Source organism: Anser cygnoides, chromosome 8 (genome assembly GCF_040182565.1).
Source record: "Anser cygnoides isolate HZ-2024a breed goose chromosome 8, Taihu_goose_T2T_genome, whole genome shotgun sequence".
In the NCBI taxonomy this organism is placed as follows: Eukaryota; Metazoa; Chordata; class Aves; order Anseriformes; family Anatidae; genus Anser; species Anser cygnoides.
The window spans coordinates 30,749,215-30,772,872 of NC_089880.1; the positions used below are offsets into that span (position 1 = coordinate 30,749,215).

At 40.6% G+C, this 23,658-nt stretch overlaps 1 protein-coding gene across 7 annotated transcripts in view; it reads left to right on the forward strand.

The window, feature by feature from the left end:
• The window catches only part of PATJ (PATJ crumbs cell polarity complex component), a 147,755-nt gene that overhangs the window by 106,871 nt on the left and 17,226 nt on the right, over window positions 1-23,658 (forward strand). For all 7 annotated transcript variants that reach the window (XM_048062237.2, XM_048062236.2, XM_067001724.1 and 4 more), the window contains 6 exons: window positions 1,574-1,666; window positions 6,118-6,189; window positions 6,677-6,794; window positions 7,372-7,505; window positions 19,879-19,962; window positions 21,924-22,117. In XM_048062237.2, the coding sequence (XP_047918194.2) occupies window positions 1,574-1,666; window positions 6,118-6,189; window positions 6,677-6,794; window positions 7,372-7,505; window positions 19,879-19,962; window positions 21,924-22,117 (695 nt within the window). The remainder of the gene's footprint in view (window positions 1-1,573; window positions 1,667-6,117; window positions 6,190-6,676; window positions 6,795-7,371; window positions 7,506-19,878; window positions 19,963-21,923; window positions 22,118-23,658) is intronic.

Sequence of the window (23,658 nt, forward strand, 5' to 3'; positions counted from 1 at the left end):
TACAGAACATGACAAACAGTAAATATGCCTTAAAACAAGGTCTTGCTTCATTGCATGGAGTTGCAAGGCAGGATAAGGTTACATTGTGGTGTAATGTTGCAGGCATACCACCAAAAACAGAGTAACAATTCGTTGTGCTAAAAGATCGGTTTGAAAAATGTTTCATCGATCGGAAAGCCACCCCACCGTAACCTGTTTAGCTGGGGGAGCGACACATTCTGCTGCGGTCCTGAACAGAGTAAGCCTTGTAAGGACAGGGGTGGTTTACTCCTCATGCAGTGGTCGAGACATTTGCATAATTGCAGTTGTGCACTATAAGGTAAAATGTCTCATGACAGTTCAGCAATAATTTTTCTTCGGAAGATCTTAAAAATTGATTTGTTGTATGTAGTTTATCTTGCATTGGAAGAGAGAGCAGCTCCAAAGTTGGATCAAAGGCTTGAGTGTATTTGAACTACTTTAAGATAAAGTAAATCAAAATAGTAGATCAAAAATATCAGATTCAGGACCTGGTCAGTTTTTAAAAGGGAAGGAAAATTACCACCTTACATTTTGCATGTGGCTAAATTAGTGATAATTTAAACTTTAAATTCTATCTCAATCTTTTCATGAAAAGATGCCATTTCTTCTCTATCTAAACTTTATTATTGGTACGGGAAAGATATTTTTTCTTGCAAATGCATGCTTCTTATTATATAGAGAAAATAGCAGAAAGTCCTGATCAGAAAAGCTTTTCTACCTAGTATGGTGCTATTTTATGTTCTAAAGGCCATTTTTGTTTGGAATCCTCTTCAGAAAGAGAGAAACTTGTTATACCTTGGGTGCAGTGTAGGCGTGCGGCACAGGTTCAAAGCCAGAGCTCATGTAGGAGGTGGTTCTGGAGCACATCTTGGTGAAGATACTGATGTCTTTTGGTCCACTAACTTCAATAATTCGTTCTCCATTAGTTGTATTTGAATGCTGTTTGCAGTATTTGTGCCGTAATATGCAGAAGAAACTGAGCCCTGAGGTCCCCTTTGCAGTTGAGGTTGGAGGCTGTGCTCCAGTGCTGGCTTCAGCCTGCAGAGCTTGGTGGCCACACGCTCTGTCTAGAGGAGCTTTGGCTTCGGCGATTCCTCCAGGGCAGAGCCCTCAGTCCCACTGGTACCAACCCGCTTGAACTGCACGAAGGAAAACTTAGATTCCTTTTTAATGCATTGAGCGTGTGTGAAACTCATCCCCTCTGCAGAAGTCTGGCGGGGGTCCCTTAATCCAAACTCAGTGGTTTTCACACTCGATGTGGTTTGGTCTGGCTTTGAAAATTGACCCAGATCTGCTCCTAGGTGCTACCTCATGGTATTGGACCACCTCCTGGTACTTGGGGATGGCTGGAGACTGAGGTCTGTCTTTCAAAACTTGTATCGCTTATTTGTCTCCTGACAGTAGGATGCTTTAATTGTGGATCTTTTTACTTTTTCATGCTGCTACTTGTTTAGAAAAACAAAAGAAAAGGTAAAATTGTCTATTTTTTTTCTTTAGCTGTTATGGGGAATCATAAATCTGTTTAAAAACTGTTATCAATCCTTTCTACCAGGATCATGGTGGCACCGAAACTGCAAGCAGTGAAGAAGACCCAAGTCTGGATGTTGTCATGAAAAGCCTGACTGATGAGGAATGCAATAAAGCTGTAAGTGAATACTTACACAATTGCTTAGTAACAATCACAGCTTAGAAAATGCCAGCTCATTGGCTTGATTTGCTTTTTACCTGTGTTTCAGTTGGTGTATTACAGCATACTTTTGTTGAATAATATCCAGAGCATGTAAGAGCAGAATCCAACTTCCTGCTTTACGTACATAAGTTCTCTTCACGTATTTTCATGAATTAAGACCTCGGTATAATTAGTAAAAATACTGAGTTTAAGTGTTTTTATGTAGCATTTTGTCTCTCTCTTGATTGCTTTCTCAGTTAGGCGGATTCAGTTTCTACTCTTGCTATCCATGTATGACAAACTTCAGAAAAAAGCATGGTCTGTAAATCATTTTCTTCTTTATATTCATAGCTTCATAAATTCTAAGGCCAAAATGACTATTATCATAATCTAGTCTTGCCTCCTGAATAACATAGCTATAGAGTTACTTTCAGTAATTTCTACATCAAGCCCATAACTTCTGGTTTAATGTGTTACTGTCAGTATGCACTGTAATAAATACTGAACTTCTCGTTGATACAAATAGGGTTTTTGTTGTTTAGTATGTCAGGATCGTGCGTTATCAGAAATCAAAGTCCTTCAGGGTTCAGCTTTAATCTCTTTTTTTGGACTCTGTATTAAAAGTTTGAAATGGAAAACTACTAAACATGCCGAAGAGTGACTAACCTAGAGGTACATAAAATTTGCTGAGACAATCTTTTTGCCCAACAGTCCACTCTTTTTTCAAGGAGTGCATTCACTGAGATTTGCTGTGTGCGCAGTTTGTGTGCAGGCCTTCACAAAGGAAATCTGATACTTGTTTTCCCAGTTTCTTCTTCCTGCTCCATCATGTTTTTTTCCAAATATGAGTTGAATATATATGATGTCCTCCAACTAGTAAGTAAATAATTAATGAGCCCATGAACTGTAAGAGTTAGGAAGTAGTACATGGTATTCGAGCATCAGAATTAACCAAACATGTAAAATGGATTTGTGTTCCTAATGGGTTACAAGGAAGTTTAATTATTTGAGTTCATATTCGTTTGCCTTGTTCAGAGTTCTCCCTTGATGGGCTGGAACATAAATGTATCAAGGGTTTTCTTGTATTTGTTTACGGGTGTTATTCACTTTTTCTTATTGCTGCTCTTGCTCAACTTGGCAAAAAAAAAAAAAAAAAGATGGGTTACAAAGTAATGAGAACAACTGCACAAAAGTGGATAAAAAGATACAAAATATGTTGTAAAGAATGAACTTGGTATAGGATATGTGCTGTGTAGTTTTTTGGAAGCTAATAGAGGGAGCATGAATTTAATGCAAAAAATAAAAATGGGAAGAAGAAATGCAGCAATCCAAGATAGGCACGGAGGGAAGATGCCACTGGGACAACAGAGGACAAAATATATTGGCAGCGTCTTTTCAAATGTGATGAATCAAGAAAGAAGTGAACTGAGCCAAATGGTAGCAGTTTCAGTATTTTAGACTGAAAGATAAAAATAAAATGAAAAAGTGTTGGTGGTAAGAGTGGTCCTATATAAGACAGCAGAAAAGTAAGAGAAGACAAAGGGATATGTTTGTGGAGAGCATCAGCAGAGTACTTTATTTATTTTTTTGTTTTGACTCCCTGTACCAGCTTATCTTTCCACTTAAATTTGTCACATAACAGCAACCAGCTGCTACAATTTGCCATTTATCTTTGGAATTCAAAACACAGTGTCCAGCAGGCCCATAGTATTATCCCTGCCGAGGTGCAGAGGGGAGGCAACCTGTCCCAGCTCTGTGGCGGTACCAGGAGGCAGTGAATGCATCAGTCCTCTGGCTGCTGCATTGCCCTGCCCCTGTTCAGTGGCTATTCGCTTAGAGGGATCTTCCTGATTTTTTTTCCATTAGATAAATAACTACTGAAAAGTTAAGTACTAGGAGGTGGAATTAGAAAAGTATTTGAATGCCTGCAGATCCAACTGCTCAGTTCCTTGTGGCCTCAGTTGGGCCAGCCCTCAAAATGGAGGCACAAACGGATGAAAAATGCTAGAGGCAGCTTCAGAATTTCAGATATTGCTTTCGATCAAGATTTTAAAGTTACATGGCAAATATTTTTAAGAATGGTATCTTATTTTTGTAAATGCTGCTATTATTTGGTTGTAATCAGTCCCTTCAGTGGATATGGGTCATACTGGCATTAAGGCTTCGACACTGCAGTCCAACATACAGCAGCTCGTTATTTTGAGGAGAAGAGATTTCTGTTGCAATCTTTTAGTGACCGAGGCAAAAGAAAATAATGCTTTATTTTCCACAGTGTGTTGCTACCAGAGCCTAACATTAGTTCACCATTGTTACTGAATTTCTCAGGCATATGTCAGGAGAAATCAGGAATGTGAAAGTCAACATGTAAGATCAAGTTCACTGAGTAAATAAAAAGTACGTGCTTATCAGCAGATCTTTTGCAAGTGCATACAGCTCAAAGCACAGACAGGACGGCTCACCAAATGACAGCAGAAATAAAAAATTCAAGTCACTTTGTGTTGCTGATAAATTTGTCAGTCTCTCCCGAGATACTTTTTGTTGTCACTTCATCACTTTAAAAAGTAGAAAGTTGTATAATGGACATCATTGTAGACTCGGATGATAAGACGGGGAAAGAAAACAACTTTATTTCTGGACTGGAGCCAACGGAAGTGTTAGGCAAAGTCGGCACGCTCATTAGCTGCCACGCTGAGATGTCCTGATGGCAGGTGGTGGTTTTCTGAGGATGGTTGTTGTTCTGGCCTCTACAAGGTGTTGCTGGAAAAGAATTGATAGTTGGGGGCTTTGGGGGAGACTCAACACTTTTAACTTTACAGAGGTGAAAATGGCTTGAAGAGTCATTGAATGTGCTCTGAAACACCTCGCATCATTAATGTCCTGGTAGTGTATGTGTCGTTTGCTGTCCTGTAGGTAGATACTTAATAATTATAGTGTTCTTGTTAATAATAATAAACACTTAAACTGATGTTAGGTGAGAATGGATTCACTTTGCCTACAAGATTTGAACTTGGATCAATGATCTGTCTTTAATACAAACAGAAAAGATGTCCTTGAATTATTGGCAAAGAGGAGGAGCTTCACAAAAATGCTTCTGGATGTGCTTGGGGGAATTGAATTAAATTAAGCCAGTTGGGTCACAGGCCTATGACAAAAGCTGAGTGCACAATTCAGCGTTTGAGGGGCTGCAAAACCTTCTCATTTTATCAAGACACCTCCATCATAGAAAGGATTAAAGGGCTTTAAAGGTGATGTACAATGCTTACTTGATGTGCAGGTTGAAGTTTTAGGCACATATCAGAATGAAAAAGGAAAGTATGGCATTTTTTATTGCTCATCAAAACACTCTCTCATAAGGTGACAAAGCAATCTTCCTGCTTCTCCCCTGACACTTCTGATAATATAATGAGATCACTTTATCTTATTTTCTTGTTATCCGTTTGGATAATAGTTACAATTGTATGCTTAGAGCAAGAAAAAAATGCAGAAAAAAAGCCTGTGGGGCTTGGCATGTTTCAGTGTAATAAAACTTCAGGAAACAAGGCCAGTATTTTCAAGCCTGGTTACCTAAATTTTGATTTATGTTTTCTTTTGTATGAATTGTCATCTTAATTAGACGTTCTTCTGAGGTGCAGAATATCTCTGTCTTTTGAAGCTGGTAATCAGCTTTTTTGAAAATTTGGCTGTTTATCTTTTTTTTTTAAAATGAAGTAAGATAACTAAATCTTATGCTGTGATCAAAGTGGCCTAAGTTTGGTATAGAGGTTAAAAAAAAAAAAAAAAAAGAAAGACACTAACTATCTGGAGGCAGTTGTAGGAGAAAAATATTCTTTAGTGCATTGTAAAGGTATGGAAAGAGATTAGGATACAAGTGAAGCCCGTGATTGAAGTGCCATTGTTTGAGATGCTTATAATGAGGCTGGGTGATGCATTTTAAGCAGTTACTTGAAGTGCAGGCAGCACGCTCAGTGCTGCTGAGGGCTACCACGAAAGGTGTGTCAGAAGATAGACATGTGAATACCTGTCTGTTTCCACATAGTATGGGAATTGCTGTCCTGGTCACCCTGGAGAATGGCCTTCCATCTTCTTTATCACTTCATATTTTTAGGAGCTATATAAACGATACGTAATAGTCTCCTCCCAGAAAATCTCTTCCTTAAATTGTATGCTTTCAGTAATTCCTGGTAATTTCTGTATTCATACTAATTTTTAGTAATTCTAAGTTCTGTTCTAAGTAACTCTCAGTTTTTCTCTAAGTAACTCTAAGTAATTCTAAGTTTTGGAATTCAACTTCGTGTGCTAGAAGTGTACTTGTATGACGAAATGTCACTGTGTTTAACCAGACCAGTAATTTCTGGTTTTGGAGGATATTTTATTAAAGCTAGTATAACATTTTCAATACACCTCGCTTTCTTTTTTTGACCTTTTAGGATGTGAAATGTAAAGCTGACAAACCAATGTTGGTGGATCAGTCGGAAGCGGAGGAGCAGCTCCCAGAAAATGTTTGTGTATTTTTGTTGACCATTAAGGGGGTTGTATTTAGTTGAAGGTTGTGTGATTTATGGGGGAGAGGGGCTAACTGGAGAAATACTAAAATAATTTTCTTGGGGGTAAACTTCAAAAATTACTTCTCTTTAAGTATATCAAAATAGTCCTACAGGCTAATGTCAAGGATGTTATTTGCTCTTTAAAAGAAAAAAATGTTGTTTGGCATGAGAGGCACCACTGACAAAAGGTGAAGTTCTGTTCCTACTTCCTACGCATGATTGCTGGAAGCACAGTTATTCAGACTTCTGATTTGCTATTTATTTTCAAAGTGAATGTTTTCAGTTCATCACCTATGCTTCTTACATGTTTCCCTTCTGTTGACTTAGTAGATATAGTAGGGTGCACTAATTGACAACTAATGCTGATTGACAACTAATGCATAATATGCATTTCTGTGCTCAATAACTGATCTGTTTTGCTTCTGCTGTGCTTCAATTTTAGGTTCTCAACCAGATCAAGCAATCTAAATCTTCAACAAAAGTACCCGTCAACTTGCAGGAGATAGCCCTGGTGTCAGCACCTACTTATCTTCCTCCAGACACAGAAGTCACCAGCCGCAGTATGAACCAGTTTCTATGTTTTCAACATTATTGTGTGAATTAAGCACCCTAATCCAGGATATTTTTTCTGTGTGTGGATAACTTTTGCTGAGATTTTTTACTTTGAGCATCCAATGTACTATTTTAATTTATTTTATAAAATGTTTGTACTTTTCTCTCATTTTTATAATTTTTGAGAGCCTGAAGATGTCTTTGCATGCTTCTCATGACTTTTGTGTAGAGACGGATTTTGCTCCTCTTTTTAATTAAAATAAAGACAGAAGTAAAGGCAATCTGGGACATGACCTTATCTACCCTGAATGGAATACACATTGCCATCGTGATCTGAATTGTATAGGTTGTATCTGAATTCAGTGTCCTACCAGACATTTATTCTGAATATTTACTCCTAGAGCTTTGGAGATGGTCTAATTTAGAGATTTCAGAAGTGACTCAGAGTAATTGTCAACTTTGGTTTAGATTTGTAAAGATGAAGAGCAAAATAAGAGAGCTTAATTAGTTACTCTCATATGATTCCTTTTTTTTTTTTTCTCATGTGATGGTGTGACTTATTTCTTTCCTTTTCCACATTCTTAGGTGTCTTTCCACCTCTGTTGCCTGTGGATCCAGCAACATGTCCTATTGTTCCTGGGCAGGAGATGACTATAGAGATATCTAAGGGTCGGTCAGGGCTTGGACTCAGCATTGTCGGAGGGAAAGATACTCCCCTGGTGAGCTTCTTTTAAACTAATATATTAATGTCTCTGATAAAGAATAAGAGGTAAAGAAACTAATTATGCCACTAGACTGTTACTACCCTACTGCGTTGGTCAGTATGGGGAGGAGAAACCAGAAACCACAATCTTCAATAACACTTGGATAATTTTGCCTTGTATCACGTCAGTCATTTTCTGTTGCATTTAAATTGAAAGGTCTGTGTTTCAGAAGTGCTTTCTGCTATGGTCAGAGTTTACAAATATATGTTATGTTTTTAACGAGTGTGAATTCAGAGTTTCATGCAGGTAAGTTACCAGAATGATTAGACTAAAAGAGAGTGTCACAGAGGTAGAACTACTTCAGCAAGGTTACACCTACATCTTCAGAATATAAATGTTTAGTAGATATTTAAACAAAATGTGATACATCTCCCATCCAGCTTAACAGAGGTAAATCAAAGGCAATCTTTTATTGTTTTCTGTGTCTTTTAGTTTAATCTGCCCTTGGCTATGTTGTTTAAACAAAAATTATTTTCAGCTACCTTAAAATATATCAGTTCAAGTGTAAACTCAGCAAGTTAGTTATGCTAATGCCATTTCTACCTCTGCTGTTGCTGTTTCCACTCCTCTCTACATTTAAGAGATGCTGTATTACAGTATAAGAGAATGTCAGCTTATTTTTTAAATGTCAACTTCAGTTCTTTCAGTAAACTAGTCTGTTGCAGAGGTGACTTTACTGCATTCTCCTGAATCCACTGCAGCAGAGAGATGTAAGACAACAGAGCCTGCTCTGTTACGTGCAATTGTTCTGTTCCCAAAAATATCATGGTTGTTCATCATTAAACAATAAAGTGCTGTGAGTGTCAGCAGCCAGAGATTTTAAACAGTTGCAATGTAGCAATCTTTTTCCAGACCAAGAAAAAAAGTGGAAGTAATAAGGTGGTTTTATTTTGCAAAGCACAGGCTGTATCTTTTACAGCATTAAAGCTGAAATTGGAAAAGGTTCAGCTTTCTATCCCACTTATCCAAGTCTCTGGATGTGTGGAGTTTGGATGAATTGCTCTGTTTCACATGGAGATAGATCTGAGTTATGCCAAAGGTTAAATCAGCCTGTATGGTTTTCACTATGTCCAGCCATGCACTGGTTTGTGTCTAGTCCTTTTTTTTTTTCCTAGCTTCTCAGTGTTGAGTAAATTCAAATAGGAATTTCAGTATTAGTCATCTCTCTGCTTTTTCATTTAACTGGAACTTGAAAATAATACATGGCAGTCTGTCAGACACAATCTGGTACATGTCTTTCATGAGATTTTCATATAAATAAATGAAAATTATAAATATCTACTTTACAGAGCAGATGAGAAAAACGCAGAGGATTTTGTTCTTTAAACTGAGTAAATGGTTTTGGTTAAGTATTGTACTTTCATTACTTTATTCATTAAAGTGTCTTTGTAGGAGTTTATGATCTATGCAGTTGATTGCAGTAACCGTGAAATTCATGGAGGGAGGCAGGTCTGATTTCCAACATTTCTAATCCGTGCATTTTGGACCTACCAAAATGAGTCCCTGTTTCTTGTCATATTTCTTAATCTGCTCATTCAAAGGCAAGCAATGTTATTTCATAGGAAACAAGTTACATTTGTGAGACCACAGTCTAATCTAATAATTCACCATATGCAGAGACCCTCTCTGGGATTCTCCATAACTTGCTTATCCAACCAAAACAGTGCATGCACGCTGTTCTCCTTACAGCAGGTAGCCAGTGAAGTGTCTTCAGCTGGTAGGATCAACATCAGTCTGTCTTGTAGTAGTGATCTCCCTCAAATTATTCCCAAATTATTTTGATGCTTTTTTTCACCATGAAGGCAAAAAGAAAAAAAAAATGAAAGAAAAAAGCCCTTCAGTAAAGATCTGAAATAGTTTACATAACAGAATGAGGACAAGTGAAAGAAGATGCTACTCAGGACTGTAAGAAAATGCCTGTCTTTTGGGGGTTTCTTGGACTAGAGAAGAAATAAAATACCTATATACCTGGAGCAGAGTGATATATTTTTTCTTACTCTCCATGATTTTTTTTTTTAACTATGATATAGATGGACATATTTCAAAAAAGGCTGACTTACAGCTTCACTGCTTATGCATGTATTATGCTCAGATGCCACCGAAGTTTATCACTTCCAAAGGTCTGGTCATGTGGCAGAAGTTGAGTATCCATGAGCCACTGTTTTCTGCAGTGCAGTGAAGTTATATTAATTAAGGTGTAATTAATCATTATTAATTAATTCAATACTAAGCTGTGATTGGTTTCAGCAGTTTTGTGTTTGTTTTTCTGAGATGTTTTTTGTTTCATTTTAAAGCTGTTTTTGAAATGGGAGTTGTCAAATCCAGGTCAGAGGAATGGGAATAGAACCACTCATAGCTTATTTCTGCAGACATGAAATAGGGATTTACTGCCTTCCGTGCTCATACAGTTGAGGTAGCATGCACAGACCACAGAGGTGAGATGCTGTGATGAGACCACGGAAATGTGTTCGCCCGGAGACAGAAGTCAGAGCAGGAGCAACTCCGTGGCTTGGTGCCTGTGTGTGCCACATGGCTGCAGAAACTTGTTCTTCTGCCTGGTTGTCCTGTGAGAAAACAGGACACTCACACCTGTGTCTTTGTCCTTTCCTACTGTGCTATGTATTTCATACCTGCAGAGGTGTGCAAGTGGCTGCTAAAAGCAAAGGCCCTGAACCCCAGTCCCTCATAGCTCAGAAGTCATTTATCAGCCCTGGGGCCGGAGGGAGGCTGTGGTAATAAAATGCACTTCATCTAAAAATGCTGAGCTGGCTGCTGGTAGTCAACGCTGATACACAGCAGCAGTTTGCATGTGATGGGAAGGCTCGCTTCTGAATATTTTGGATCTTTTTTTAATTAGTCCCAGCTTTTTGGAATAAACTTGGCAGGCTGCTAACGGGACGCTTCCTAATGAAACACGGAGTGTGGCTTTTAAATCGTGACCTTGGGAATCCCGTCAGAAATCACCAAGTAAAGGTTGTTCAGGAGGTGGGAAAGTGATGTCTTAACACCCGTAAAACTGTTGTTGTTGTTGTTGAGAAGATGACCATCCCGTCAAACTTGCAAAACTTTCCGAGTTGCCTGTATTTGCAAGCAAGGATTGTGGCTGCATACTTATGGGAGCTGGAGAGCATCAGCTGGAAGGATGTGCTCCTAGAAAAGGCACAGGGAAGAAAGGATTGGCCTGGATAGTTGTCCTTATGTTGTTGGGATCTAGACTGCTGTAGCTCTTAAGCTGTCCTATTTCCTTTTATTCTGAGGGTTGATTATTTTTTTCTCCAGCGTCTTTCATTTCACCTTCTCCTGCACCCCAGGGAGAACACAACACATGGCCTCTCCTTTAAAGCAATTAAACTGCGGAGCAGAGCTGGCTGGGGTACAGGGCTTTCAATTTGTGAGAAGATTTTTTTTTTTGGTTGTAGTCCAATCAAACTTGTAAAAGTAACTCTCAGAGTGGGAATTAAAAAATAAAAAAAAACCACAGTGTTTTCAGAAGCATCCCAAAATGAGGTTTTGGGGCTCTAACTCCGCTCCCCAGGACACCATCCTGCCCTCCCACCCCCTTGCTTGCTGAACGACCCTATAAAAGCTTGTCAGCCCCGCCACTGCTAATGGCAGCCATAAACCTGACAGGAGTGTCATTGTCACTCGGCAGCTGCCAGCGCTCCCAGGGCGCCTGCACCGCTCCAGCCATGGGACACCCGCTCGGGCCCCATGAATGCAGCAGGCCTGCCGGAGCGTCAGGGGGGCTCCGGGAGCTGGGCAGGGCTGTCCCCGTGCCTGAGCGTCCAGCTCCGAGCCCGAGCATGCCGGGACTCTTGGCTGGATGTGGAGTTGAGCTTTCAGGCGTCGGCAGTCACGGCAGCCAGCCAGCCTCTGTGGCCGGCTGCCCTGGGAAGGAGGGGGCAGCCCTGGGGCACAGCACCAGCGGCACCGCACCGTCCGGGTGCTCACCATGGAGCTAGGAGCCCTTCCTTAGCTATCCCGCTTTTGTTTCGAGGCGCTCTGCGCAAGTTGTTTCCAGGCAAATGGTTTGGTTTCAAGTAATGGGCTTTTTCCTCTGAAACTCTTTTTCCAGAAAGTTTTTATGAGGTTTTCATTTTAAATCATCTGAGAGCGGGGCATCAAGGAATTGTTTGAAAAAGTTGTCTGTGCACTCCTGCAGATGGCGTGTGGGTTTAATTCATCCTAACCCCGTCATCACCACACAGTGGGCAAATACTGTGATGCTTGGACGTGCCGGAGGGCATTTGAGATTTCGGGGTTGGTGGAGGCTGGTGCGTGGATACTCCCTCTGGGTTGAGTTACAAAACCTCGGGAGGGGAGGAGAGCACAGGGACTCAGGTGGGGCCTGAAACCACAGCTAAGTGCTGAAGAGGCACCTACAATATAAAAGGAAAAAAAAAAAAAAACACATTGTAGGAGCAGTAACCTGGGGGCTCTTTGGAGCTAGAGTGGCTAGGAAGGCAGTCGAGTGCGAGATGTGAACATCAGAGAAAGAACGAAAAGAAGCATCCTGTATCCTGTGTCTTTTGTATTGAAAATGACAACAAACCTCTTGTGTAGAATTTTTGTGCTGGGCTGTCTACTTTGAATGGGATATATAAAAATGTTTTACTTTTGCTTTCAGCTGGCTTTAATAAAAAGCATTTCTAAGGCAATTAACAAACCTTAAGGTACTCCATCTGTAAATTAAAGTGATCCACAAAGCCAGGGAACTGGAAAACTCAAGCAGTGCTCCAAAAAGTAACAGAATATGCCTGCGCTCAGCTCTAACGCTGGTTGGTGCAAGAGCTGGTCGCACAGGAGCGAGAGGAAAATCTTTCCTAATCACCCCTGCTAGCCCAGAAGGCTTTCTGGCTTACAGCAGGGCAGGGGGGCTTCGTGGTGGTTGGGATGCAGTTTGACAGCAGCATATTTAGATTTATTCTGTCAGTCCAGGTGAGTCAGACCTTGCATAAACCCCATCTGTTATGGAGGGGCAAGGGAATAATCAAGAAAACTGTGACTTGAAATTGCAGCTGTTAGGACCCGCTGTTTGCCCCTGGAGCTGTGAGGGCTAATTACCCTGCGAGGATCTCGGCGCTGCCAAAGCCAGGCTGGCGCTAACACCGAAGCCAAGTGAGCTATCTGTGCTTTGTGCCGTGCTGCACGTTCAGCAGGGGGGGCACACCTGAACGTGAGGGCTGGTGCGGCTCCTGCCTTCCTAAACAAACAGGTTCTCCCTCGGCAGAGCTTTCTCCCACCTCAGTTATATTTAGATTCGGGCAAGAAATAACTCCATCAGTTACAGACAGCTGAGGTCTGAGCAACTTTTTATACGGTCATCAAGTACAGCTAAGACTGCAACTGTTTTAGTGGAATATGCTTACCTTGTAACTACAAATGAAAAGCAAGCTATTGGCCTCAGGAGGGTTTTAGCAGTATATTGGCTATAGATACTGATGCTGTTAAATCTATTGCACAATGAATGGAACAATAGAAGAAAAAATGGCAATAGAAGTCCAAAGTTTTTAATCATGACTTGGGTATTGTAGGGGAAAAGCTTGTGGTTGGGAGGGAAAAACATTCAATCACTTGTTAAGCATCACTGACATTTATAAAAGAGAAGGCAACTTAATGACAGTGGTAAACGTAGTTAGCTCAAAATTGTGAGGAATTGCTTTGACTCCTGGTTGCATAATGTAAAAATGAAGCTGGTGGATTCATCATAATTCCAAAAGGACATTAGCTCGCAACAGCATGAAAAAGCAAACCGCTTTGTACATGAGTTATCGCAAATGGGAATTAAAGCAGTAAGTTTTGCAAATCGTATATTTGATAGATCTTTGGCAAAGGTTTAGCTGACTGTATGGCTAGCGACGTCTTGCTTGAAGAAACTGGTGTCTTCCAGGAGTGTAAATCAACCATAAAATTTAAGCTAACAGTACACAAAAGCAGTAGGACATATCAAAATGGACTTCACGGGTATCTTGCTTGCTGGTAGTTGAAACCACTGGCTTTTGGCTTCGTATCTCAAATGCATTCAGGATCTTGTGCATTCTTTATATCTCGTGTTACGCACTGTGCACTGTAAATTTTCATATTTTTTTTATTTAATAAAATAATGAGAGTGAGAGAGTTAACATTTTAATATGTAGCTCTGTGTTTTATTATTCCCTCTAAAATGAGCATGTATACTTTTTGAAAAACTTTGGTTTGCTTTGGCATGTGATTCATAGAAACATAGCTCTTTCTATCATTCTAACTTAAGTCATATATTTTTACACTAAACATCTTATTACCTTAGTTTTATTATTTCAGAATCAAAGGAGAGCTTGCAAATGTCTATGACTGCAGACCGAAGGAATGTTAATGAATAGTGCCATTGAATTTTCAGGTTTGAGCTTTTCTGATCTTAGAGAATATAACTGTAAGCAAAAATATTATGCAAGCCGAATAAAATTTAAATAAATAAGGACCAGATGTAACTATAGGGGCCTATAAAATGTAATACAAATATTATCCACTTCCTTAAAATAAATCTGTATTTTAGTATGAAAAATTATATTCATATTGATGTTGTGGATTAATCTTTTTTATGAAAGTTGGCAAGTGAACACCATCTCTTGCAAAGGCTTGTTCTTAAATGGGAAACAGACCTTTTGTTTTGACCTTGAGTAGAGAAGTTTTTCAGTATCATGCAATGGTAAAGCATTTTTACATTAACACAGTAATACATTTTTACATTATATAGCCTGTTTTATTACAGTAGTGTTTGGCTTGGGATTTTGGGTGCCTGTTAATGGTTTGTGAACGCTAGCAATTGCAAAATATTTGAGTGTTAGAAGGAGGTACATGCTGCATGATGCATTAGGTAAACTTCTGTTAGAAGTCAAGTGATTTGCTTTGAGTTGGCCTTCGGTTTTTGTTGCTGAACTGTTATCTTTTAGGTTCCATTTAGAACTGCAAATGGAAGATCATAACAGAACCGTTGTAATTTCCTCTGCCTACAAGGAACCAGCAGCTGGATTTATTTTAACTACTGAAAGATTCTTATATGGGACTAATGCTTCAGCGAAACACACTGTGCAACTAGTTGATTTCTACTTTATCTGTGAACCAGCCTGTAAAAACGAAATGACAATTTTACTACTCCGGACAAAGTATTGTAAAAGTTAAAAAGGAAATAACTAATGATATTTTACTTGCCCTGGGAAAGAGATAAGTCTGTAATCCTGCAGTCAGCAAAAAGCCTTGTAGCTTTATTATCTATACTAAACGTTAATTTAGTGTAACGTTTGTGGCTATGTAGGAAATTTGTTGGAAACATGTAATATTATCTTAGGAAAACACAACTTGTCAACTAACTCCAAAAACATATTTTCCTGAATGTTTTTTTTATATGCAGCTTACTTTTTTTTTGCTTCCTCAGGAAAGTACTCTAATTCTTGCGGAAGGCCTCATTTCTTACACCACATACATAAAACTATGGTAGTGGTAAGATTGCATCCACCTAACTACAGGCCAAACTGTGAGATAGCCACTTAAAATTCATATAATTCCAACAGTTTGTTGTCTGCTTTCTATCACTGCTTGACCATATAGGTTCCTAAAAATCTGTTCTCTCTGTGTTCTGACCTGGATGTTCAGCATTACCTGTCCGTACTGCTCAGAAGTGTCTGTTCAGGGAGACAGGTAGCTCTTCCCCACGTAATGCTCTCCTCATCTGTCTGGCGGTGTCTATGGGGCTAGAGAGAGCCTTGTAGCTGTAGGGGACAGAGCTACGGATCTGGCTATCTACTCCAAGGGCTGTTCTGGTTTTTGTCTGATATTTACAGCTTTAAAACTCACATCTTGGAAAACGCACTTGGGGATTTTGAAACAACTTATTTCCAACGGAGTACTCAGTGTTGGTTTGTGCTGGTGGCTATTGCAGTCCTCCCTGTGCAGTGGTTCACCTCACTCCTGTGAAGTGCCTTTGATCCTGTCAAAATAATGGCTGGGTGTTGTAGGCTGAAGTAGCACAGCAAAGACGAACACAAATTTAATATTAGTTCAGTTAAAGGAATAGTTTGATGTGAATGATCTGTAGTAGCTATTCACTGCTATGGCAAGAAGCCTCTTTACCAGAATTCAGGCTTTTTTCCTTTCAGATGTAGTTAATACCAGGTGTGTGGGGATTTCTATGTTCCAGTTATTCTGAAATCTCCCCTCTGGCATGCTCCTCCACCTTTTATCAGATGATACAACTTCATCAAAATATCCATGGTGTTTAATGTTGAGCCTTCTTGCTGTCTTGTGTCCATTTAATCCCTCTGCTTCCAGCGTTTGCAAATAACATAGTAGTCTAGAGTTTGATTTTCAGTGGAAAAGGGCACCTGCATGGAAAACTGCTGCTTGTCCTTCTGAATAACAGCTGCGCAGAAGAAAATAAACTGGCTCAGATGCTATAAACTTGCAGCAAAAGTGTGAGCAGTCCCAGCCTAAAGCCAGACAGCTTGTGAGCCTTTCTCAACACTGTTTATAGTCCTGCAGGCTTTTAAGGTTTGCTTGGTCAGTGATTTTCCTGAATAGGAAGCTGACATCGCCACCTTTCTCCCAAAGGTTCAAGTAAGACAGTGCTATGTGGTCATTGCCTGAGGTCTCTGCGTTAGCAGTTCTTGACATTTAAGATAGAGGGATTAAGCTGTCACTCTTACTGAATGTAATTCTTAATGGGAGCATTTCTGTTTGTGCTCTCTGCTGATGGGTGAGTTGATATGCTTCCCCTGCCGGGTCTCTGAAGTTGTTATAAATCAAGCAGAAAAAATATTCACAGCTGGGGTGGAGTTGAGATCCAGTTTCCCGAGAGTTCAGGGCTATTCCCCTCCCTTAAAAGAAAACACAATGTAGATCACACTTAGCCTGTTTTACAAGCTGTATTTCCCGTACATAGATTTAGCTAAGTAGTGGCAGACAGCTTCCTTTCTACTTTGACTGAAGTTTTCTTCCTTTCTACTTTGACTGAAGATGTTCACACCCGTGAGCATGGACTTTGTTTAGCATAGAATTGTGCTGGTTTTCAGCCCTAGCTTGTATTCTGCATCCTGCCTTCATGTACAGGAGATGTTAAACTTTGTATTAATTCCTGATTAATGGTGCCAGACTGATGGATTAGTCAAAATATACAAAGATGAAAGCTTTAAGTTTTTTAATGTATCTGTATACCTTATGAAGTGTGTGCTTTCAGCAACAAGATATCTTTCTTTAAATAGCTGTGTTCTTGATATGGTGAGTGTTTTTATTTTCCCCTTCTGTGCTGATAGTTTTTGTGGACTGACATTATCTGTACAAAACTAACAGTGAGAGGAGGCTGTGAGGGATGGGAATGAAAATCTGTCCACAGCCACCATTAATTCACAGCCTGTAGTTGGACATTGACACCACTTTCCCTCCCTCTCTGCTTTATTGATTGACTGGTTTTTTTTTGAACTATTAAGGACGTGACTTCTCAAGATGCTGAGCACAAAACTGAATTTGAAGCTAGTGAGTAGGAGCTGCAGATGTCCAGTAACCAAAACCCATCCTTTAAATAGATGTTCTGTATTGGTTTAGTCGTGATAGATCCCAGGTTGTTTTCTAATGCGCTGAGATGAGTGTTACAGCTTAAATCTGTTATTACAGATCGGGGCTTAGTTGTTAGATGGCTGGAATAATACATTAAATCTCTTTACTGCATGTTCAAGCTCCTTTTAAAATATAGGTATCAATAAAAATATTTAATAATGTCAGTAATTTCTAGTGATTTGTCATGGATGATTGAAACTAATAGGGCCTTACCCAGATCCCACTAGGTTCAATGGAAAAAGATTACTTCTGGGTTAAATGTATATTGAGCTAATGCCAGAAATAACAGAGGTGAGATGTCTTTTGTCACAGTTTATAGGCTAAGGAAGGTAAGACTTATGCTATGGACTATTTAAAAATCTTGAGAGTACATTGCAGGCACATTTCTTCATTCTGTTTTTAATTGATTTGATAAGCCTCTTTCAACTATGCTGCTTTAAAAAAAAAAAGCTCAGAAAACAGTGTTTTGGCAGGTCAGATGGATGTTTCCTTCTTCAGGAAAGGCTCAGACTGAATAGGAATGTACGTTTTCATGCCCTATGTATTTTTAGTTCTAGGTCTGGCTTCTAACACCTGCAGGAACTACAGAGTAGTACTGAATTGTTACCTTTGCAAATCGATGATGCAGGCTATTCAACTGATAACACTTGGTAATTCCTGAATCTAAGCCTTAATTATATGTGGTTTTACATTCAATAATGCAGTACTGGAAGAAGCTGGTAGCTTTTATCAATGTCACATGCAATTTTTCTTCTGAACCTCTTATTCATCCACTGCCCTCGTGTGCCCTACTTGGATGTTGCTGTTTTAGCAAACTGGTCAATATTGTGTGTTGTCCTGTTGGCGATTTCTAAATGTCTTCCATTACAAAAGTGTTTAGAAAAGTAAAAGTGAAGTCTGCTATTGAAGTTCTAAAACCAAAGACTCAGCTTTTTCTCAAACTTACCCATGATCAGCATTAGGTGAAAAAATATACAAAAAAATATACATCACTGTCACCGTATTGGCTTCCACACAGACAAAAGTCTCTTGTGTTGACTAGAGTTACACGATCATTTTTAAAACAGAGGTAACAAAAGAAAAAAAAAAAAAGGAAGATCTCAGATGTGTAGCAGAGAAGTTCAGCAGTGCTGAGACGGACGTGAATGTGTTACTTGGTCCCACTGGTAATTGCTGCTCCAGTTATTTCAAGCAAACCCTGCGGTTGCCAATGGTATATTTTTTTAAATCAAAATGTTCTTTTGATTTTCTTAATTACCATGGTACACAGCTCATAGTATTTTGCCTTCATTTATGTAGATTGAAATCTCTCTTTCCCCATCTGGGACGCTTGTATCAGCTGTAATCCATTTGTGATTAAAATCCTTCAGGCTTTTTTCAGTGACTGGTGTACATGTATCAAAGATGAAGCTTATGACAGTGGTGCTGTGCTGCAGCGGCAGCAGAGCGGCTGTAGATACAAGTCCACATCATTAAATAAGGTGTAGTGGGAATGAAAGAGAATAATGCTCTCAGTGTTGTCTTGATCAGAGCATTAGCTTTAGGGCATCCGCGTTCTCTTTCTGTTCAACATACACCATGTGCGCCGGGGAAGTATCACAAGGCAACGTGGGGGGAGTTAACTTGGTGATGAGAGATGTAGTATCTCACAGTGTTTGCAAAGCACGAGCGTGCTTTGTTCTGCCACAGCAGCTATTTCCTGCTCCTGCTCCAGGAAGGCCGCGCACAGCGGGCTCGCACCCTGCTCACCTCGCAGGCTTCTGTTGCGCACACCGCGGAAAGACGTGTGTTTGACTGCTGCGTCAAACTGACGAAGGGACTTCGCACCGCAGCCTTTCTGTTGGTTGCATTTGTCTGAGAATGGGTTATCCGATAACCCGCCTAGCTAAACTAATCATGGAGTATTTATCCAGAGTAGTTTTAAAGTTCTTCTTGACATCGGGGATGCCTTTGGAGAGGGCAGCAGCCTGTGCATGGTGCAGCGGCCCATCTTTTTGCAAGTGCTGGTGGTTGTCAGAACCACAGCTGAAGTGCTGTAACAGGATGTTCACCTATTTGTTTCAGGGAACAAAAAAAAAAAAAAAAGAACAATGCAAAAGGAAAGCACCAGCAAGAGAACAGTATGTTCTTTGTAATGCTTTTTCTTCGGGGACATCTATTGCTGGCAATAAGATTAAATCACTGAAACCTTCCCTGAAGCTACATCTGCCACTGACTACATTTTCCAACCTCAGTAATAAACTAACATTTGCCATTGTTCGTTTCTTCTGGATTTCATTTCTTACAGATTTAACCAGCACTATTTACCACAAGGCATTCAGCGCTTGCTTAAAGCTGAGTTCTATGCCAAGTCCCTAAAAATATTCATAGCTCCAAAGAATCTGGTTTTAAATAATATCATAAAAAGTAGATGATATTAATACCCCGGTTCACACTGAGTTCACGTATTGCTGATGCCAATGTATAAAAATGATAGAAGCCCAAGAAGCTCTAGACAAGCCTACCCTGAAGTGGGGAACAAAATCCTTTTCACCCTCTTATTAGCTCTCTGTATTTTGATTGTGGCAGTCATTTTCTTATTGGAAACTCTTAGAAGTGTCTATGTATCTACATTAGTGCGTTTTCTCCTCACGCACTGTGCCCTCGGCACAGAGCCATCGATGGCCTGTGGCCTGGGCCCGGCACTGCCAGCGCATGGACAAGGTGTTGATGGGGGAACTGACGCAGCCCTCTCTTCCCTCAGGATGCCATCGTGATCCATGAAGTTTATGAAGAAGGGGCAGCAGCCAGAGATGGCAGGCTTTGGGCCGGCGATCAAATCCTTGAGGTAAACGCGTCTCGTCATTGCATGCGCTTGCTCGTGTCTTTCTGGTGTAGATTTGTGTTCGGTTCAGCACAGGTTTCCTTCAGGGAAAACAGAGATCCTTTGCAGGATCTGTACTTGAAGCTGCTTTTCTGCCACTAAGACCATCCCGACAAATTCACATTTCCTTATATATTCATATAAACTGAAGGGACAAATTGAGAATGTATTAAATTTAATTGAGCACGGCAGTTCTCGAATTACATAGTTCAGCTGTCATGTCCAATAGCTCGGCGTTATTCATCTGTTTAATCTTGCATTCGGAGGCCTTTCGTTCGCTGCGGCCGGAGCTGTGACATCTGCTCTGCCCGTGTGCGAGGCTCGGGGCAGGCCCAAGTGCCAGGCAGGAAGGCGATGGCGGCCACAGGGCCTCAGGGCCGCCGCCATCCGCGGCCAGGAGCGCTGCCGGCTCCCTCAGGCCAGGCCTCCTCACGCACGGGCGCTGCTTTTTGCGAATAAACGTGGTGTTCCTGCAGCAAGGATGGAAGTCGAGGTGGGAAGGGGTTAAGAAAGAAGTGCTGGTCCGCAAATGAAACTTGCGTCAGGCAGCGGGTGCGCAGCTGTTTACAGTGCCTCGCTGTCAGATCAGGACAAATTCCCAGCATGGCCATTAAGGCGTTAGTGTGTAGGGTTAGAAAAATAGTGAGGGGCACTTGGGGAGCTGTCTTTACAGCTCTTGCACAGAAAATGTTTTTTTTAGCGTTAAGGCTGACTGTTATTTTCATTTTATAAATAACTGTGTATTAACAGAGTACGATAATTAGCCAGGGGATAAAAATGGGGAAGGTTAATTAATTCTTCGCTGGCCAAACAGGAAAGTGCTAATGTTTGTGTGCCATAATATTGTTATTATTTCAGCTTTTAAAAGCTGTACTAATGAAGCAGAAGGATGACTCTGAATGAGTTTCAGATTAGTGTGATAAAGCACACATAGATGCCATGTCAAGGAAACAATACTGAGGCACTGTATAAATAAATGTCTACAGAGTTAGTATAAAAAAAATACAATTACTGTAGATTAGGCTTAATTATCTTAATGCAAAATCAAGTATGATTATAACTTTGCGTATTTAGAAATACAAAGAAATATTTCCATTGCCTTAAAACTTATTATGTTATATAAGTAGATTACCATTGTATTGTTATTCAGCTACAGTCCTTGCTGCTTCCTAACCAGGCTTGGAAAACATTTATGCATTGATATTTGAAGAAAAGAGATTTTTGCCCGATAGAGTACGGGCAAACACCTTACAGGGCATCTCTGTATCAGGCTTGGCAAAGTTAGGAGATCAGATTTCAAGTTTTGATAGTTTTTTCAGGTACTTAAGCATTCAATCAGAACTTCTTGTTCGATTTGATAATACTGAAACATTTCCAGGTTCCTGTAAGAGAAATGTAATCGAATGCTACAGGAGTGGTCTTGTGTGCCATCTATTGGAATAAAGCAAAATAACCATTTAACATGTCCTGCCTTGGCTTCACCATGGCCGTTTGCTAATGTTTCTGATTCTTTGTGTCGTTGGCTGGACAGTGTTACCTAGCCAGGGGAGGAGGAATTCGAGCACTGGTACCTGTAAGGAAGAGCAGTAGAGGTACAGGAAGTTTGAAGGGAGCACATCGAGTGTTGTCTAGTTGTAAGCATGTAAGCACTGTTCAAGGTTCCAGCATTTAAAAAGAAGGACAGAATGCCCACAAAACTTATAAGCCACAATGTTTTGATTGTTTGGATCTGATCTAGATGGTGGCAGAACGCACACAATCTCATTCAGCAGGAAAGCAGACGCTCAGCCCTCTGCAAATCAGAGCACTAAATTAGAGTGCCAAGAGGTGTCAATTTGACAAATTTGTCCTGTCACACAAGGGTAGGATGTGATGAAAGGATCATTCACATATGTCATTTGGAAAGAAAACACTGATTATTTCAGGTGAACGGGATCGATTTGCGGAACGCCAACCACGAAGAAGCTATCACTGCGCTGAGACAGACGCCTCAGAAGGTGCAATTGGTTGTTTATAGAGATGAAGCTCATTACAAAGATGAAGAAAACTTAGAGATTTTCCATGTAGATATTCAAAAGAAAACAGGCCGGGGACTAGGGCTCAGCATAGCTGGAAAACGGTAAGAGCTTCTCTTTGATCAGACTGCGCTACAAATGAGGAATACTTTGCTTTTCGCCATGTGAACAGCTGTAGCCATTAAATGGAGTATGAAATAAAGGAAAAAGTCCATGAGCAACAAGATTTTGTATCTGATTATCTTCAAGGATGTCTCATGGGGTTGTGATCCTTACTTCTCTTAACAGAACAACAGCAGAGCTGTGTAATAAAGCCTGCTCTTTCCCTGGGAAAACTCCCAGTCTGCGGCACTGTGTCCCACTCTGTGCGTGCCCAGGTGAGCACATGCAGAACTGGGGAAAGCTCTGGTGGCTTAAACAAAGCTGTGGCTGAGTTTGGGAGCCCTAACCATGCCTTTTCTGATTTCAACATGGGGAAAAAAAAGCTTTCCTATTTCAAAATACGAGGATGTGCCTTTGAAAGTGGATTCATTTGTTAGATCTACAGCCTGCTCGGTTTCAAAATGACCAGTTATGGTGGAAGGTAAGAGGCTGGTAAAGATTTAGACCCAAATCATGTAAGATATCTGAGTGACCAGACAACACTACAGACAGTGGTTCTGTGAGTAAGGAGCAGAATCCGAGATACTGTGGTAGGTAACAGCTGCTTAATAAAATCTGACTTCTTGCTGATATATTTCTAAACCAGTGCTATTAGATCATTCAAACTAGAGCACTGATAGATTTAATCTTTCATTGCTAGTAGAGATTTACAGCACGACACAGGCGAGCACTCATTCAGCTCTGGTGGGTACGAATCGTATGGTTGCTCTTCTGCATTGCCAAAAAAAATTTATTTTCCCAATTACAAATCATCATGTCATTATCCTGACTGCGTATGGTCAGTGAAGTTTCCACAGCAGGTTTTTTTTTTTCTCTTTTACAAGAGTGGCGATGTTTAACCCAGGTGTTGTGAGCAGATTGCAGGTTGGGTAATTAATATAGCTTATGTAAATTACCCTACAGATGGTAATACAGACTCCAGCCCTCCCTCAATTGCTTCTGTGCAAAACTTCCTGTACTGTTGCTAACTGCTTGCCTTGTGGGGGTTCCCACCTTGGAGGCAACCTCTGTTCTGAAGTTGATCCAATGATGGCCAGCGATCAGCCAGTGAAACCTTGTGTCCTGCAGGGTGAAGGATCCCAAGCCCGTGCATCTCAGCCTGAACCAGCTCCACAGCGAGCCCTGGTAGCTGGGACCAGGCACGTAAGGGTCCTGCAGCGTGGGAAGGGAGCCTCCTGCTGAGGCTGCAGCTTGGGAATCTGCTCACATGCCCCTCGTCTGCCCAACTGCTGCTTTCCGGCTCTCGCAAGCCTCGCTGCAGGCAGACAGCCACAAAGCTGGATTTTCTGCTGCATAGCTCAGTGCAAACTTAAAAGTCTTCTCTGCAAACTTCTCTCCGTTTGGGGCCTCGAGGGTTTTAGAGAAGAAACCAAGCTGAACCTTTAGGGGGAATATAAAAAGTAAAATAAAAAAATCTGAGGCTGCATAATTCAGATCAGGCACATGCGGGGATGGTTTAACTCCCTCTTAGTCTGATCCTTGG